Source organism: Pyrgilauda ruficollis, unplaced genomic scaffold, assembly GCF_017590135.1.
Source record: "Pyrgilauda ruficollis isolate IOZ18807 unplaced genomic scaffold, ASM1759013v1 scaffold12, whole genome shotgun sequence".
Classification (NCBI taxonomy): Eukaryota; Metazoa; Chordata; class Aves; order Passeriformes; family Passeridae; genus Pyrgilauda; species Pyrgilauda ruficollis.
In genome coordinates this window covers 11,317,193-11,337,191 of record NW_024510321.1, presented here as the reverse complement: position 1 = coordinate 11,337,191, position 19,999 = coordinate 11,317,193, and the positions used below count along the sequence as shown (strand labels likewise).

At 38.7% G+C, this 19,999-nt stretch overlaps 1 protein-coding gene across 14 annotated transcripts in view; it reads right to left on the bottom strand.

Moving 5' to 3' along the window:
- PARD3 (par-3 family cell polarity regulator) overlaps window positions 1-19,999 on the bottom strand; it is a 444,410-nt gene that overhangs the window by 286,112 nt on the left and 138,299 nt on the right. For all 14 annotated transcript variants that reach the window (XM_041487469.1, XM_041487512.1, XM_041487496.1 and 11 more), the window contains exon 3: window positions 7,320-7,500. In XM_041487469.1, the coding sequence (XP_041343403.1) occupies window positions 7,320-7,500 (181 nt within the window). The remainder of the gene's footprint in view (window positions 1-7,319; window positions 7,501-19,999) is intronic.

Genomic DNA, 19,999 nt, shown 5'->3' with positions numbered 1-19,999 from the left:
GCCCCATGCCCCTTCAAAGACACATTCCTGCTGCCTCAAAGCAAAGCAAAACACGACTGGGATGCCAGTTACTGTTGCAGAATAGCGGCTCTGGATCTTAAGGATGCCTTGAAGCATACTGTTTTATCACATTTCAGAACAAGTATCTATAAATACTGCATAAGGTTTTAAGAAACTGTCGGGCAAAAAAATGTAATTCGTACATATGCCTTCATAGAGTAAAAAATTTCACAGGATGGTTGTCTGTATTGTGAGAAAGCATTCCCTACTCATTTTAGATTCATGTTCCTTTGCCTTCACTGTACTCCTCATTTGCTTCTAATGAAATTACAAGAAACAGAGAAGCAATCAAGAAAGTATCTATTTTAAGAGTTATTACACTTACAGATATAATACTTATTGATATGTGTGATGATAAACTCTTTAAATAAACATGTAGTTTTATCTCAATGCTATTAAACCCATGATACCACAAAATGACAGACTTGAGCAGCTACACTGCAACATTTGATTGGATAAAATGGTATCATGTTTTTGCATAAATAAAAACAGAGTTCATTAAGGAAAAAGTTGCCTTTCATTTAAAGAAAGGGAAAATAAAACCCAACAACCACCATGTGAGTGTTGAAATATTCTGAGAATACAGCTCTGATTTCCATAATAGCTTGTTGTTCAAGTGATCATTAAATCTATTTAAGATGTCAAATTTAGACTAATAACCAAACCTGACTTCTTAAACTGTTCAAATTCAATACTTACATCTTCATAACCCTTCCTTATTATCCCTCTTGTACTATATTCTCTAGCTACCTGATACCTCTAACCAGCTATCAGATACAGTACTGTGTTTTTATTATTCTTGTTATTAGTAATTGTAGATAGAAGTCCTCACCATATGGAGTAACATCTTGAAATGCACCACAATTACTCAGGTTTCCTCGGAGAATCAGTAAGTTCTAATTTTTTTTCACTTTATTGGTTTCAGGGATGTTTTTTAATCCTACTAGGAGCAACGGTATTTTGCTTGCTGGTATACCAAGAAGATTGAAGATATTAAAGGTTAATTTAGAAACTTAAGCAGTTTAAAATCCATTTGTTTTTACAAACGTGTCACAATCTCATCAAAAACACATGGTTTTTAAACTGCTCAACAATCTCAAATTAACAGCAGAGCACTATGCTTGGAGAAAACACCAACTGGAGAGCACTCAAGTCAGAACTGTGCTGTATAAAGATCAAATTTAGCCTCATGGAAGAAAGCAGCACCTGGTACTGATTTTTTGATTCAATAACTCTGGCTTTTAAACAATCATATCCCTCAGAGAGTTTTAGGGATAAAATGTGATAAGAATTCCTGAATGGTGAGAGTACCAGAAGGTGAGGAAACAGACTCTGCTAAATCTTCCCAAACTCTAATGCATGAGAAACCTTCCTTATTCAGATGCTAACAGTGGAGATGTAAGCCTCGGTTCAAGGTTCTTTTTGTATTATTCAGACAGTAAAAGAAACCTAGGAGAACCTGACAAGGGAGTAACAGTGGGAATGATGGTTTGGAAATCCTTTGTATTTCATTCCTGGAACTTCACTGGAACGACAGGCATCTGAACATCAGTGAAGGTGACCAAGGAGATAGACTGTGGATAGCTGAGCTGATCCAAAACTCAACACAGAGAGTAGAAAACCTCCCCCTGACTTCAGCATGCGCTGTCTGTAAAGCCCTAAACTTTCATAATAAATGTGGATGATTTTCTCTACATTTTGTATTCAGCTATTTAATCCTAGAGATAACTCGATCTGATAAAGATCCTAACATCTGGGCTTTGATGAACTCGTCTTTCTCTTCCTCCATTTCTAATCTCTTGATTCCTTAGTTCTTCAACATTTGAAAATATCTTTATTTCCATATATAAAGATGACTCAGAGTTGAATTAGGAGTCAAGGAGACATAAACAAGAATGAAAAAGTTTCTAGTAGCCATACATGGGAAGGAGCGCTGAAACAATCATCACTTTTGAGACCAGAACAAATATAAACTCACCTCTGCAGTTCTTTGCCAACACACTAACATGGAGTGCTCCAAATCATGAAACCAAAGCTCTTACCTTATAAATACTTACATAATAATTCTCAGAATATACATTTGGGACTCTAGATAAACATTATATCAAATCAGTGAAGTGACATATTTAAAACATTTTTAAAGTACTTGATATTCACACACTTATGCACTCCCATCTTTAAAGGATTTGCTTAGCACTGGATTTTTCGAACACTCAAATCTGAGATGCAAAGACATACACATTGTAACGAGGGACACAAGAAATGGGTCACCTGGGGGCACCAAACAACCCGATGGCTTAGCCAGGAACAGGACAGACTGCCCCCAGCAGCCCTCCTGCCTCAGAGCACAGTGAGGACAGTGCCCAGCAGCATGCAGAACCTGCCTCTGAACCATTCCCACAAATACTGCCTTGCTAAATGAGGTGTAAACATCTTTTTAGCCCTATGGGTTACAAAAAATGGCTTTTGCCCAGGAAATGCCAACTCTCTTCTCTTATTAGACATGAAGAACGAGAAAAATATCAACACATTTGAGGACTTGGATCCTACCAGTATTTATCTTTCCTTAACTAAATAAACCAGTCCTACCAATTCATCATAGTCACCAAAGCAACTTATTCTTGTTGCTCTCTTTTGACTCTCTCCAACTCGTTCAGAATTTCTCCATGGCTGGCACCACAACTGGTCACTCCAGCTGAAGGCTTCCTGTTCACAACAGCGAGCCCACAGCCGCATTTTCTTTTGGTCTTTTGATGGAAGAGCATAATGCCTGATTGCAGTGTAACAGTGCACCATATTGCCAGGATCCTTCCAACAGTAGTGTGGACTTTGCTGTTCATTAGTATTGCCCTGCAAATTACCTTTTCCTTCTTAGATGCATTGGCTGGGCTCATCTCACTGATTTCAAAACAGTTAATAAATGTATCAAAAGTCAATGCTGAACTGAAACATTGTGCCTAAAACTCCATCTTAGCTTTTTATGCAGTACTTTATATTCCAGTTCAGATTTATTAAAATACTAAACAGTCCTTAAACTGAGAGTCCTCAGGGACTTGATATGTCCTACTAATTTGTCAGTGAACAACGAAAAACTACTCAGAGAGCAGAGAAAGAGACACAAATTCAAAGGCAAGCAAGGTCAGGAACTTTATTATAGCAATGAATTCCCAGTCAAAGTCTGCATGCATGCTCTTACCTGTGAGGAATAAACTTGTGCTGATTGCAGGGTAAGAGCACACTTGCACACAGGGAACCTTAAAGCAACAGCCACGCTGCTGGATAAACAATGATGTGAAGCTGCAGTAATTTCTTTGCTTCTCTGCACTTCTAGTACATCTTCAGAGCCAGCTGTGCACTCACTTCAAAATATTCTCATCTAGACTTTTTTTTTCATGGTCTGGTTCTGTGATCAGAATACAAAATTGATGCTGAGAGTCCTGCTAAAATATATGATACAGACCACCTGAGCATATAATTCACTGGAGTGCAATTCCAGCCAGCTCTTAGCAATTTCTTAGGCTCTCTGGCCAGTGTTCTGGGAGATACTGACCCTCCAGCCTTTAGGAGAACCTTACAATTATCCCAAATCTCCTCTTTAAGGAACTGAAGTACCTACAAGACATCCTGAAAACAAAAGCAGCAGTCTTCTAAAATGCACAGGCAGCTGCTTTGTGTCACACTGGCACAAAGCTGTACCATACAAACCCAGGTGGAAAGCTCTACATGCGCAATATGCTTGTACACCTGTCTGCTAAATATGTCACTGTGGACATCATTCACTTTTACAAGCAATAGTTTCAAGAAGTAAATAGTTCACTTTTACTAATTGTATTTGTAATTATGGAATTACAAAGGTTGGGTGAGATCTCTGAGGGCTATTTGGTTTAATCAGTCCACACAAAGAAAGGACCAGGTGGAGCAGGCTGTTCAGGGCCATGTTCAGTCAAGTTCTGTCCATCTCCGAGCACATGGAGATGCCACAATTTCTCTAAGAAGCTTGTTTGGCTTTCCAGGTGAGAATGGTTTTCCTTATTTCTAACTGGCATTGTCCTTGTCAGAAGCTGTGCTTGCTGTCTCCAGCAATAATGTGCCTATGTGAGAAGAATCTGGCTTCATTTTCTCAATACCCTTCCATTAACAGCTGAAGAAAAAAGAGACTCTCTAAGCCCCTTATTTCCCTTAAGGGAAAAAACATCAGCTTTCCAAACCTCTCTACCTCTCTTATAATGTTTTCCAAATAATGTTATGCATGAAAACTGTTTTTTTCACTGTAACTGCTGAAATATTCAGAGACTTGTTACACATAATCACACCAAGACAAATAACCAAGGGTGGTCTTAGTTGTTGAACAAGCTAAATAATTTTAAAGGAAACCAAGACAAAGAGATGACCCTTTTCACAATATCTCATGAAGCTGAAAAGGGATTTTATTTACAATATTTAAATGCAGTACTGTGAAACAAACAACTTGGTTCACAGGCAGTGCACCCGCTGCTGAACTGTCACTGCCTGACATCCTGTCTTATCTGCCAAATTGCTCATTAGGTTTGGCAATTTTCACCTGCGCCTCCAGTTTATATTTCAGCAGGGAATAAACATCAGTCTGCTTTAACAATCTTCTGCAGAGAGCTTCCAACCTCTTCCCAGAAAACATGCAGGCACAACACAAAAAGTGCCTTGTGTACTGTATGCTTAGAAAAAAGATGCAGCTGAAGTGATGAAATGCAATAAGGAGTTTAACTTGGGTAACAGAAAAGCAGAAAAAAAGAAAGAGCTAGATAAGAAACATAAATAAATGAAATGCTTGTATGAATGAATTACATTTTTTTGAATTACAGTGCAAAACAACACAGGGGGTATGGGCCAGCCTCATTTTTGTTTCCATGTTTATATGGGAAGCTGGGATTTGACACACACACCCCCTTCCCCAGTATGCAAAGTACAGGCTGTGTTTGTGCATGGGAAAAGAGGAACTCCAGATGAATATTACTTTTCCAGCTGGATCTGATCTAGCTAACCTTTCCCTTGCTGGGAGAGGAGCGATGGTGTGATCTATAAACAAACAGAAGGGGTAGCATGGCAACCAGAACAAAGAGAGGAGGATCTCAGCAGGCTTTGAGCCCCAGCCTAACGCAGGGAGCTGCTGCCTGGGAGCAGAGGGTGCAGGTGAGCAGCAGCACGAGGGCACAGAACCGCGCAGGAACGGCCGCACAGCAGAGCCCACCGCGCCAGCAAAAAGCACCAGAGACATAAAACAAAATGTCTCAAATGCTATAAACCAATTTCAGACGGAATACTGTTTTTCATTTGTTAGAAGTAAAATATTCACCGCCAACCCTGCAATTAGCTGGAAAATTACAATAATTACAGCAATTTTGTATCCCATCTCCAATCCAATTAATAGATATATGACCTTGTCAACATGTAATAATCAGGATCTGCATCTACCACAAAACTGGATGGGTTTTATTTGCTGAATAGAACTTACACAGTAAGAAGATAATTATTTGAAATACTGAGAATACCATTTGTATGCTATGCTTCACTTCACAAGTTATAAAGGAACAACAATAAGGATAGTATTTCCATTGTCAATGTATATTTAAATGAAATTCCTGAAATAGGTATGGTTAATATGGGATAATATTACTGCACTGGGATTCCAAGCTTGTGGTTTCAACATTTAAAACCAAAACATATCTGTCAACATTTTTAAAAATTAATTAGATAGATAGGAGAACATTTCTGATAACATATTTATTACAAATTGTTTCACACAGTTTATTTGTCCATGTTTCTACAGTCTTCTGTATTTCTAAAGACCTTTGTATTGCAGGGTCTCAAATCCCTTTTTGGTCATCTTAGCAATCAGTGAACTAGCCAAGTGCTCCATGTATTTTCCAGAATGACACCAAAGATAAGTGAGCTGTCCAATATATCACTGAGTTTTATCTGTACTATATGATTTTGATGCACTAAAATTCATGTACTGTATAATATACCAGATAATCACACTAAGGAGAAAATGTGTATGCATTTGCCTGCTCTAACCCCTGCTAAGCTGAGAAACAAGGGGACAGTTTTTTGGCTTATACATGGAAATGAGATGTGCATTTAGCAGTGACATACTCTAGTGACAGCAAGATGGAAGGATCCTGAAATTCCAGGATACTTCTTTATTCTGCCATTAATCCTTCCCTAATTTAATTCTGTGTTGCAATGAAACACAGTTATAGCTTAAAAAGACACACATTCAGCTCTAGGTAAGCTAATTATTAAATGCTATTCCCTCAAGTGTACAGAAAACATTCTGGTACAAAACCCCTCAAACTTAACAGAGTGGTAACTTTTCCATTTGCATTTTACCTGACTGCTTAAACATAGATTTTATCTATTAATAAAACACCTATACAAAATCAGTCTTTTGGAAATTACACATGGTTATTTTAAACAATGTATCTGTAAAATATCAAAGGACTGATAATACTAACTTCTGCTAAGAATCTTCTGGAGTGGAGTCCCTATCTCAAAAGTTCAAAATTATAGACACTGCACATAAAAGGACACAATGCCTTATCCACATTGTCTTGTTTGCATGGTACTTTTAACAGCAATGAAAATTACACAGTAAATTACATTCCATAATTTTTCTTCTTAATAAGTTCATGTATTCAAAGAACCTGCCTGAGCAAGAAATGCAAAAAGCAATTCCTGCTATGTGGTTTTCCAACAAAAGTTCATCACATTGAAATAAACAAAATAAAGGGATGTTTCTGGATGTAGTTTCTGCTTTTTAAAGTGTATTTTTGCAACACAGTAAATGCATATTTTAGCAGGTGTTTTTATGGAAAGGTGACAGCATAACCTAGCAACACTGACAGGTTAAGTAGAAAGTGCTCCTATCTTTAGTTTCTTTTTACCATTTTGTTCATTAAATGGAACAAAACTGGCAAACCGAAAATTACACTGTGCAGCAACTACATTTGGAGATATTGCTGTGATTTTCAGTGTGAGGACAATTTTAAACTGGCAGCATAGAAGGAGCTTATGGCTCCTAAAAGCAATTTATAAATAATTTATTAAAACAGAACAGGTTTGTTTACTTGCACGCAAGAAGCATTTACGCAGTTTCTCACTTCTGATCAGCTTTCGATGAGGACAGATAATGAATCATTTTTCCCAGCAGCGATGGGTAACAGCACTTGGCATCTTTGTAAATTTAGACAAAACACATTGAGATACTGAGAACATTTACTCACTTGCACGAAGGACTGACGGCGTGACCTCAATTTCACTTGTTGCTTGGTAAGGCTGAAAGGCCGATGCCGCGTTGGAGCCAAGCTCACTGCCAAAAATCTCCGGGCTCTGTGTGCCTGTCGAGCTGGCGCTGGTGCCATCACCCCCATGGTGTGGATCTTGCTCATCAAACACAGCCACGAGCTGCAAATGACAATTTAATCTACTGTTAAAAAAGACCCTCAACACCATCAAAGTGCCATTGCAGATCAGCATTTCAACACTTCTTCCCACCAAAGAGCAAGCAGTGTCTATCAGCAGAGACTCCAATCAATGCCTAGATCACAACATCATCAGTCCAAGAAAGGGAGGCACTAATTGGATCCTACAAAGGGTCAACAGCTGTGATGGGACATGAAACTCATCACTGTGAGCCACAGAAAGAATGGCACCAAGGCAGGAAAGCAAGGGTTGCACCTTCCTGAGGAAACCACTTCATCTTACCCAGAAATACAGAAAACTATCTGAGTGTGGAATGATGCCTGTGCACTGGAAGTCGGTATCTGTGTTTAGATACCTCTATACACATCATTACTACAGAGTCAAATCATGAGCAAAACCACAGTTATACAGAATAACAACGTTCAAGTAGAAGTCATGTTTATACACACTGAAAGCTACAGACAAAATGCAAAGCCAATTAAGTGTTATAATCACAACCAGCCATCATTTATTAATCTGCCATCTATTATTATGACTTAAGTTGTGGGCTTCTCTTCCAAAATTTCTTTAGTTAGATTTATGGAAATACTCTGTATCTGTTAGCCATCAACTTCTCCAAGACAAGTTTGAAATCTCAAGTCCCATTTAGAACTTTGCCAAGTCATTAATTTATTAAATACTTAAAAATCTGTGTTCACCACTGCAAGAAAAATAGGAAAACATCACGGTGATTTTGATAAACCAGAGATATTTTTTCCACTGTATATTACTACATACACTTATTTGAAAGAAATAATTTATCCCAATTTATCTTTTGCAACATACTGAAAGAGATAACGCTAGCTCTTATACACATTTCATTTTAGAACTTAATTTTCAGACAGAGAAAAAAGTGTTATGGATAGCAGCATTCTGCAGCCTGCAAATTAATGTATAATACAATATTTGAAAGACATTTCCAAGAAAGCATTACATTCTTCTGTCCAAATTGGTAGGGTAAATGGAGCAAATCAACTTAAACCTATGCTGGTCTCTGCAAATTGTTTATTCTGTTAGCAACAAAGATAAAACATTATGTAACCCAAAGGCATCAGAGGTCATTTTCTCTTTTTTTTAAAGCAATTTCAACATCATCTTAGCCAAAAGATTTTAATAATAGTCCCTTTCCTCAAATTTAACTTACATAAGCATCAATAAAAAAAATTTAAAATGCAACTCTAAGCCCAAGTGGAAACCATTTGGGAATTCAGCTTTTGAAAGGACTGTCAGGCATTTACTCTTTTTCACCAGTCATTTTGAAACTACAGAGAGCAGCAAACTTCTGCCAATAATTCCATATCTAATGCAAAATTTAGGCTCAAGCATGCAAAAAACAGAAAGAAGAAACTGGTAATGGATAAAGAATCCATGCTCTCTCCAGTGGTAGCTGAAAGGTAGGTAGCAGCAGGAAAACCAGACTGCAGCTGCAGACAGCTGGAACATGTTTTTACCATAAAAGTCATTATTTTATGCTTGAGAAATCTACAAACAAAAGAGATGTGACAACACCAAAATGTCAGTAGCTCAAGAGTATTGGAAATTTAATTTTCTAACACAATGTGAAATATCAATGCTTACAAAAATATGCTTCTAAAACTTTACTCATAACTCTCTTACTGTTTTATAGCAAGCTAATTACCAATCTCCAGCAACTGAAAATAAATTAATCCACAAGTGAAGGTCTGTAAGATATTCCAACAAAAGACAAACAAAGCATTTCAGAATCCTAGCATGAAACATCAAATCTTTTTGTCCTTCACATGTCATGTATCAAGATAAATCCCCCAATTACATTCTGTTCCTTTGAGACTGATTGAAAAATATTATTCGATGCATGCAGCTGCAAGTATTTTATAGATAGTATATATATGCAAAAAGGTATGTGCATATAAATCTCTATATGTTATCTCCTACTGTAAGTTGCCTCCAGCTTTTTGCCTGTTTCAGACAGTCTACAACCTATAACTTCAGAACATCTAAAAATGAATGTTTCTTATTTCAAGCTTAGCTCTTGATCTTATCAGGTTTTTTTCAGGTATTCACAGTTTTGACAGCATCAAACCTTCAAAAGGCTTCAGTTCCATTAAAAGGCATACCAAGTTGTAACATTTTTTTAGCGTGAAGATACACAAGCCATGTTAGTCTTACCCAAATTTAATTAGCATTAGGAACACAGGTTAGGAAGTTCATTGTGAAACAGCACTACAATGGTGCAGTAGCCATCTGGACTACAATAACTCAGTCCTCATAATAAGCTAGAAAGTCTTTGGGACTGGAAGACTTAATGCAAACGAACACTCTCGAATCTTAATTTCCAGACCCTGGCATGCCATTCTGCAAGATCATGAGTTCATGGGAAACAAGGACAGCCAAAACATCTTGCGCTATATTATGACGTGGAGCATTTATTTCTGATTTCTTCAGAGACCCTTGATTTTACATGACCCTTCAAACACCCTTTATTTAAATCAAAAGAGATTTTTCAAGGAGAGGAATTGTACTGCTGGAGAGCCAGAGATCACATCTTGACTACTGTCTTTGCAAGAACAAGAAACAAAACAAAAAACTTCCAGAGACACCTTATGTAACGTGGAAGGAACCACAGGAGTAGGTCACTGGAGCTATGAAGAATCCTTTGCTGCAGGAATCCACAGCCATAAACACTGCTCTGTGCCAGGGAAAAGGTCTCTTGATGAGTCATATTTAAAGGCCAAATAGGTGTTTTTAATTTGGCAAAGAATGGAGCACACCATTAACTAGACCGGCTTTAATCAGCCTTAAAGTCAACGGTAAGCCTATGGTATTTTGCTGGGCTTTAGATGTCAGATTTACAAAAACAGCAGAAAATGAAGATAACTACCTTTTCTGGAAACATCTTTACTGTCAGGAGACTGGTTCCATATGGATCTTTTTCTTCTTTAATAAGAAATAAAGTTCCCTGATCTTTTGAGAATCCCTCTATTATTTCCAACACCCGAGATGAGCTGCGCTGCCTGTTCTCTGTCCTTCAGTTTTAGATCTCATCACCTGCATTGACCTGAGAAAGTCATCATAACATCCACTCATGCAGAAATGAACAGCAGGACTGAACAAACCACAGTAATGCATTAATAAAGAAAATAGCTTCGCTGGTCAATATTAGACCACTATCAGCTCTTTAAACGAACTTCCACCAAAATTCAGTGAGTACTGCTGCCATTTAGTTTAATTTTATTTTTCTGTAAGAAGACAAACCCACACCAAAGACCAAATATCATATCAACAACAGCTAATAAATAATAATAATATATTTAATCCACCCCATGTTCCACGGGACTTCAACTTGAATGCATCAAAGAGAATATGCTTAATAGGTTACAGTAGTTTTAATCACCCAAGGCAACAGGACTCTGCATTTCCCAATCACTGAACTAAAAATCTGCAAGTAGGAAATAAAATCAAGTAAAAAACCATCTTGTCATCCCAAAAGAAATTTAATAAATGATAGGCTTAATTTAGATTGGCATGCTTACATTTCTTATAATATGGCAAAAGCAACAAAAAGGTGAGAGGCTTTATTATCACCATTTATCACAGTAAGATGGCACAGGAAGTGTCATCAGTTTGAACAATGTAAGATTTTGGTCCCCAATGTATGTGTATACAACTTTTTCAAGAAAAAATAAGTTTCAAATATTCATTAACACATTCAGATATAAAAATAGCAGCTTTGTTTGGATCATAACTTACGAAATGTTAATCCCATTGCAGCAATGGAAATAGAGTAAGTCTTCAAATGGTTAACTGCATAAACTAAAATACTTTTTAAACACCACAGCAAGAAATGCATGTAATTTTGTGTGAATTATCAACAAAAAATACAATTATTTTTAAAAGCAACAGCATTCAGTGTTTGACCAACAGTTTTTCTCTTTTTAGAAATACTAAACTGCAGTAAAACTCAACAATTATCCCAGCTGTAAAAAGCACACTTGTGATTGCTAGTATATTTCAAGAGGTGTAAGGGATTTTTTTATTGCCATCCTTATCCTCTGAAGACAAAAAAATACAGGAGTACAGTTTAAAACCAGTAGCTTGATGCTCTTCTCTTTTGACTGATAAAAGAGTCTTTCCATAGCAGACAGATAATGAAGGGAGAGTAACATTTTTATTTTTTTTTTGCTAAATATGTTAGCTTAATCAAGCAAATGCCTTATAAAGAAATAATTTCACAGCCTGAGATATCAAAACAAATCTTTACTGAGGCACCTTTGGATCTGGGCTAGGAGGAAGGCATTCCAGCCTATTACTGCATTCAGCCCTCTATAACACCAGGGTGTACTGAATAAATTACAATCCAATGTCTTGTTCTTTCTAAAAGACAGGATGAGCTGCTGGGACTCAACACATGATGCTAACCAGGTTATATTTACTTAAATAAATAAAAGGCAAGAAGATTGATTTATTTTAATATTGACACAGCAGCAGCAGTCTGCATTCCAACATTAATTATTACAATTTCCGTCTATTCTAAAGTAACTAAAAATTAGTAAACACATATGCAGTCTTAATTAATAGACTAGATTAAGCACTTGAATGTTAATTAACTGGAATAAAAAACTATTTCCACCAGCAATGGCTGTTTACATTTTCATTAAGTATTACTATCATATAAACCAATCATCATTATCAAATGGTCTGATCAGGTCATCTCTCCTCAGCACCAAACCACAGAACCAGAAATCCTCCACTCCAAAGAAATTCACAAAGCCAGAAACTTCTGCTGTATTTTTCTACCATTATGACAAAATTGTCAAAAAAATCCCTTGAATATGGCATATTCCTGGGTACCGGCCCAAAATTTGCTAATTCTTCAGTGATATTTATTGCTGAATATGATACTGGCTCATGTGCAGGCACCAGCAATGATTTCAGATTTATTTTAATATCAGTGAGGATTATAGCTCCATTCTCCTGTTGGAAAGACAGCAAATGATCCTCTGGTTTTCATACCCTCTGGGTTTCACAGAGTCTCCACACTTCCTATCCACTCTTTTTAACACTGAGTGAAACTAGAATCACTCACCTTTTTAGATTATTAGGAGCCATTTTAAATATCTGGTTTCTTCTCACCAGGACACTTTGGAGATACATCCCTACAAGAACATTCCTAATTTGTTCTGGCTGCTCAGCGGCCAATTTCTCAGTAGTTATTCTGCTGAGCAACCCAAAGTGTCTGGATTCCCCTGGCTGAACCCTGCACTTCCCCTCCTGGTCTATACAACTCCCAGATGTGGTGCTCCCTTTCACAGCTGCTATGGTTTCTGGCATTTATGCTGCACAGCTTCTCCTGCAGCATGGCCATCCATGGACAAAACTGCCTTTCACAAGAGATGTCATTTTTCTGGCTCCAGGAGAACAAAGAGCATAGACCTTGTGAGACAGCTCCAAGTGATGGAGCAGCTCAACCACACACCTCTGGTGAGGCACAAATGCTGCCAAGATTCTGGTTCTCACTTTATGCTCAATAACTGAACCTTTTCTCAGGGGACTTAGGGTCCTTGAAAATAGATTTTGATGGTTCAAATAAGACTATAAAATCTAAATAAGCCTTGTGAAAATGTCTTCCCCTACAGTAGCTACTTCAAGCATTTCCTTTAACCTCCAAAGCCAGAGGGTTAAGCCCAGCCCTGTCCCGCAGTCCCACTGTGTAGGTCTCTGTCTGCACTCACTGTGACAGCCATGGGCTGCTGAGGAGGGAGATTCAACCCCTCTCACAGCACGGCCATACGCTTTCAGACGTGCAGCAAGTGCCTGGGAAGAGAACATGGAGAAGGCTGGCAAAAAATATAAACATGCACATCACTGGCATCCTTTCCATGCAAAAAGCATTTCCAGTCTCAAGCAAGACTGTACAGTGAACTAGGAAGGCACCAGCAGAACTGACTACACATATCCTGTGCAACCAGCACAGCTGAGGGAGATTGCAAGAGAATACAAGCACAGCTCTCTAGCAGCTCCTGAGGGTTGGCAAAAACCACTTATACCCAAAGCAGTCTGTGTATTACTCAGTCCATGTTACAATGCAGAACTAAGGAGTAGTTGTTTAATAAGGCCCAGCAGTAAATCAAATTTCAGCTAATGGCACCTCAGACTCCATAACATCCCAAAACACAAGTTGCTTGTGAATGAACAGATGAGTGTAATCAGAGAAAAGTCCAGTTCCATCTTCACCATCCCTGACAGAGAGCAGTTACATCAAGGCTCTTCTGCCTTAGGGAGCCACACGGCCACAGAGCACCCCTAAAGGTCCCTCTGCCCTGTGACACCCTGGTGGCCTCTGGCTGGGCCATCAATGTAATGTCTTCCTTGTATTCAGAAGCCCAAAATATTCCAGAAGGAGAGAGAAATAATCACAGAATCACAGGATGATTTGGGTTAAAAAGGACCTTAGAGATCACGCAGTTCCCAACCCCCTGCCATGGGGAGCATCCTTCATTAGAGCTCCATCCAACCTGGCCTTGAACACCCCCAGGGATGGGGCATTCATAACTTCCCCGGGAAACCTGCTCCAGTGCCTGACCACCCTCAAAGTAAAGAATTTTTTTCTAATATGTAATTTGAACTTAGTTTCAATCCATTCCCCCTTGCCCTGTAACTGCATGTCCTTGTAAAAAATCCTTCTCCCTCTTTCTTGTGGGTTCCCTTCAGGTACTGGAAGGCTGCAATTAGATGACTCTCAAGCCTTCTCTTCTCCAGGCTGAATAATCCCAATTCTGTCAGACTCTGCTCATAGGAGAAGTGCTCCATCATCCTGGTGGTGTCACTCCAACACGTCAAAGCCCTTCCTGTGCCGGGACCCCAGAGCTGGATGCAGCACTGCAGACGGATCTCATCAGAGCAGAGGGGCAGAATCCCTTCCCTCGCTGTGCTGCCCACAGGGCTTTGGATGCAGCCCAGGATACAGTTGGCTTTCTGGGCTGTGAGTGCACATTGCCAGATCAGGACCAGCCGAATCACTTCCCTAAACGTGCTGGCTACAGATTGCTCATACAGCCCAGGGTGGAGCTGGTCATCTTTACCCCAAGGGCACTGCTGACACACATCCTTCGGGTTCTCCACCAGGTCTGTCCCCAGAGGAAGCAGCCTCCCAGCCCACACTGCTGAGAAGGGTTATTCCAGCCCACATGCAGGACTCCACATTTACCTATGCTGAACATAATCCACCCCCTCAAAACCCCATGAGATAAAATAACCAGTGCTGGAAAATACATCACAGGTCTCAGATAAAGTTGTTCCCAAATGTGCTGACTAAGTAAGCACCCCTCGCTTTCAAAGCTCAACATAACACACCAGGTTAAATCATATCTGCAAAATCAAAACTCATCTATTGATTTGAAGGACACTTTAATTTTACAGGTAGCTTTAAAATCTTCTGCTTTCACGATTCTTTACATCCAAGAAATTATTCTGAAGTAAATATACAAGCTTTTTATTAAAACATCGCTTTAGATTATTCATTTCCCATGGCACTTTGATCTGAGAAATTCTAGAATCAATATTAAATTGCAATCTAATCCTCTCCCAGTAGGAATTAAATGCAGTTTTAGGTACTATCCTGTAAGTTCCCATGCTATTAAAAATATTTCAAATATTTTTAAAATGTTAAAATATTTAAAATATTAATTTCAGATTATGCATATTTAAAAGATTTTTTTCTCTTCTCCCCCTTCTTCCTGAGGAACAGTCTAAAAGCAAGCACAACCATGGCACCCTGGAAAAGTCATTTGTGTATATTCTGTCTGAATTGCTCTTGACCTGACCTCCGTGGTGTAAATCAGGCTGAGGCTTAGACAAAGAAATAAGACAATAACTGAACAGAGTTAGAATTATTACAAGGACTATTAGCAGTAGCTGACACTGAGCTGCCTGCTTGGTTGGCTGGATTTGATTCTCCATGACCTCAGCCCCTGACTGTACCAGACACCACTTCTACATACAATACACTGTGCGAGAGCTGAACCGCCAGCCCACACGTACAAACTGACAGACAGACACAAGGACAGACAGAGCACACACAGATTATCCAGCAAAGCCCTTCTGACATGCTTACCTAGCTAAACCTACTGCAGGGACACAGCAAGTCCAACACCAGGGCTGGATCTTGGCCTTCATATGTAACTAACATCCAAAAGCATCCACACTGGTCAGCTCTTACAGACAGACAACCCCGAAATGCAGAAACACCCCACATTTCATGAGGCTGGTAGAGCAGACAGAAGGACAATGGAGCCAGGAGGTGAGTTTCTGTTCAGCATGTTCAGCAGGGCATGCGCAGCTGGCCAGGAACAGCTCGAGAAGCCACGGTTTGTTACATTAAATCATGCTTCTGAATGCTGCATTTCTGCTGTTAACTGGAACCATGCTAAGGAATGCTGCACAAGCTCTTGCAATCAGCTACTGATCCCAGCCTTCCCAGTGAACACATTCATCAGCACTGGTACCCAGAGCTGCCAGGATAAACCCTGCTGAAAGGGTGGGCAGTGCCATCACTGCACCTGATCCAGCCAAGGATGGAGTCAGCCATGGGAGCCCAAACACGAGAAATGCTGCAGGCACATCTTTTGGTTTGGTTAAGATTATGGGGTAAAGACACTTCCCAGCTTCCAACTCAAAATGGAACTATGGTTAAGAGTGCAAGAAGAGAGAACATCACCCCAATTTCTTTCAAACAATTTTGTTTTTCTTTTATGCTTCTCAGCAAAAGTTAAGATACTATGCTTAGAGAGACGTTTGCTTCCCACAATTGTTACAAGCCCTCCATATCACAAGTACAAAAATGCTTAAATCCATGCTTGTTTGGGCTATAAGAACAGCTGGAGAAAATATCTCTGTCCTAAATAGGACAGTTTTTCTATCACATGGTTTTTATCATGGTATATTTTCGATGGGTTGTTTCTTCACAAACCCTTCCTTTGAAAGCATATATAATACTTTTCTGTATATGCTGCCCTGTTATTTTCTTAAATCCTCAATTTATACAGAAAAGATTTCTTCCAAAATCCTTTTGTACCAACAGTCCTCTTATTCACGGCTAAGGACATACTCTGCAAAATTATTACAATATGTGATTTACCATGGTATCTCCTTAGTTCATTTTGAAAAGAAACCGAAAAAAATTATATCCATCCTGACTTTAAAGTGGTGCATGAAGAAAACATGGTTTCAGAAGAGAGAGTGCTGTGCTTGGGAAGTAGCTGGGGCACATCTAAGCATGTGAATAAGCCAATTTCATCTCCTGCATTTTTGACTCCTCAGCACAAATGAGTACATGCGAACCACACTGAGGACAATGGTGTTAGTATTACTCTCAAAACAATTTCACACTTTTAGACACACTATGAAAGTCTGCCTTTTTACAGCATAAGGCTCTAAAGGATACCCTGACTGTACTTCATGCAGCTGAGCTTGTGGTATGGGATGACTCTGCAGGTCTGCAGATTTCCAAGTCAAAAGCTCAGACCGTACAGGAGTTCAGTATTTTATTCCTGCCACAGAGGTCAGCAGTTAAGCAGTGACGCTATGCAGTAAGTAATCCAGACACTGGGTTATTAGAGGGGCTGGTGTCACATAGCAAGATATATTGCTGAAATAAAAATGTATTAAATCTTAACAGTTGTCTCATCTGTCATTGAGAGCTGCAGTCATTGAGTACTAAGAAAAAAATTATTTCAAAAACCACCAAAAAAAAAAAAAGACCAGGCTTTTCATTCCTCTGCTACAGGATCAAAACAGCAGCATTAAATTCTAAGATTTTAATTTCAGCTGAGGTACAAAAAGGTAACTAGTTAGTTAAAGCATAGGACAATCTTTGCAAGCTTATTAAACTTCAAGAAAATAGACTTTGCAAAATACAGCTCTTCATTTTATATAGTGTGTGCTGTTCAGTGCAATTTGCATGCAAAAGCCAGGAGAATGTGATTAAAAATACCCATCTAGAGACACAGATGAAAAACTTCAAACATTTTCTGATTCCCTTCTGTTCCACTCATTATTTCAATACCTCACTACAACAAAGGAATAGATAACACTTGTCCTTGACACTAGCCTAAATTATCTTCAGTGTGCAATACAATACCGATTAAATTAGGCTTATTTTAAATAAACGTCAAGGTCTGTTCAAAAGGTAAAACTGTGTGCCTTTTGCCTTTTGTGTAACACATCCCCTCCCCACCCCCCAAACTTTTCAGAGGTCTGAAAAACAATGAGATATGGTGCTTTTTTTAACTAACTTCATTATCTAGATTTTAAAAAAAAATCAGAGAGAATCATTTAACTCTGACATTTAAGACAACAATAATGATATTCTTCATTTTGTGTATAATGACAAAAATCACCAGCACATTAGACAATAATTCTCACCTCCCTTCTTTAAATAAGGTTCTAAAATATCCGAAATGCAAATGACTGCTTGTTCCCTCGTGACCAACAGTTTTTATTATTTTAACATAGTGAAAACACTGCAACTTAACTTACATTAGGGCTATGCTTTCAAAATTAAGAAAAAAAGGTAGCTGTCCAGCAACACTGGGCTGATTGCAAATGACACATGCCAGGAGATCCACGGAGGTTGTCCCATCCTGTGGCAACCCCCAGACATTGGATCTTGACTCACCACAGTTATTATGTGAACCTATGCCAAACACAGAGCTCTGCTCTTAACCAAAACACGCTCATTAGATAACATTTGGTAGCCCAGAAAAGGAGAGAACCTTCCTAAACACCTTTAGGTTTTCTACTGCTAAGAAGATTACAGTGATCTCTGCATGGATTTCAAAAAGCCTGGTTCATCCATATCCAGGTGGATTTCCATCTACCACACACTAGCTTATTTCCCACAAAATCAGGTTTAATGACTTGGTAGCACAGCCCCAGGGACATTCACCAAAACCTGGGCTCCCAACGCCAAAACCATTTTCAAAATTACCGGGAGTCACGTTTTCAACAATATTCTGGCAGGTAAAGTTGTGGAAGGGCATGCCATGTGTTTTCTCCCCATAAAAATGCTAGAAATCAGATGCCCAGGTATTTCTGAAACTCTGCTTTTAAAAGCCACCTGGTAACTTTTCAAATCTGTCCTCTTAAGTCCTTATGAAGACAAACAGGGAAAAACAAAAACACCCCAGGAAGAAATAAGAGCTTAGTAAGAAGGGAGAACCTCAGAAGGAAACTAGCAGGTTAATATCACATCCATCTTGAAAACATGTTTGCTGGTAGTCAAGTGCTTTTCTCTCTTTGAAATGCAGAAATGACCACTAAAGGTTATCTCTGATATTACTCTAACAATAACTTTGCCTCACAATCAAAGTTGTGATTCTTCAACTCAATCTGTGATTCTTGACTACTTGTGGCAGAAGCCTCCATCTTGTACTGCTCCTTCTTTACACAGAGATGTAGTGCATTATAACCAAAGAGACAGGAATATAAATAGAGACTTTTGACAGAATTACACTCCGAAATAATTTTGTGTGAAAGCTTGAAAGACTGCAGATGTATTTTCAGGACTAATTTTGAAAATTAATTCCCTAAATCACTGTGCAACTTGGAATAATGCAACTACATTGCCTGGATGAATACAAAAAACTTGTAAAAAAAAAAAAAAAAAAAACAAATAACCAAAAGAGAAATTACAGCTCTTGTGTATCACACAATCATTTCAAGCTGCCAAACTTGGGACCAGACTATCATTCTTACATTTTACCTTGACTCACCCCATATCCATAAAATGCATTTTTCAACACATAATAAAAGTGTAGTGCAGCCTAGGGAAGGAGACACAAGCATTGCCAAAACCCATCAGCTTCAACTTGTGGACAAGGACTGCTCTGAAAATCTCAAAACAGATCGCTTCCATTCTGTAGGTCCCCTAATGTTTCCCCATCTCCTCAGGGCTCATCTAGCCTATATTTCTCATCTTTTCTCTCCTGGAAAAATTAAGGTTATAAAAGTAGCTGACACCTCATACCAGGCCAGCAGGCCCGTCTCTGGTTGAAGTATCTATATTTCATAGTGACTCCAAATATTGCTGTACAGTTATTAAAATCATTCATGATTTTATCTGTGCCAAATGGATCATTACACTGTCAACACTCATCTTTATTATGCAAAAATATGCAGAATTTAACATCTTTTGTCGAGCTGGCAAAACAGTATATTCAGTAGTAACTCTGTTTTTCATTAAATTTTGCACAAGGTTAAAGAGTGTGTGGAATCTGATTTCCAAAGTCTCCATTCAAGCATCACACAAAACAAGCTGTTTGACCCATGTAGCAAAAGATTATTTACTTATAACCTACAGACAAATAAATTCTTCTGATTAATTTATACTGCCCTTTAATTTTTACAATTATTAGTTAAAGGTTGCCATGTCTTGGGGGAGGGGGAGGGAGGGCGGGAGGGAGGC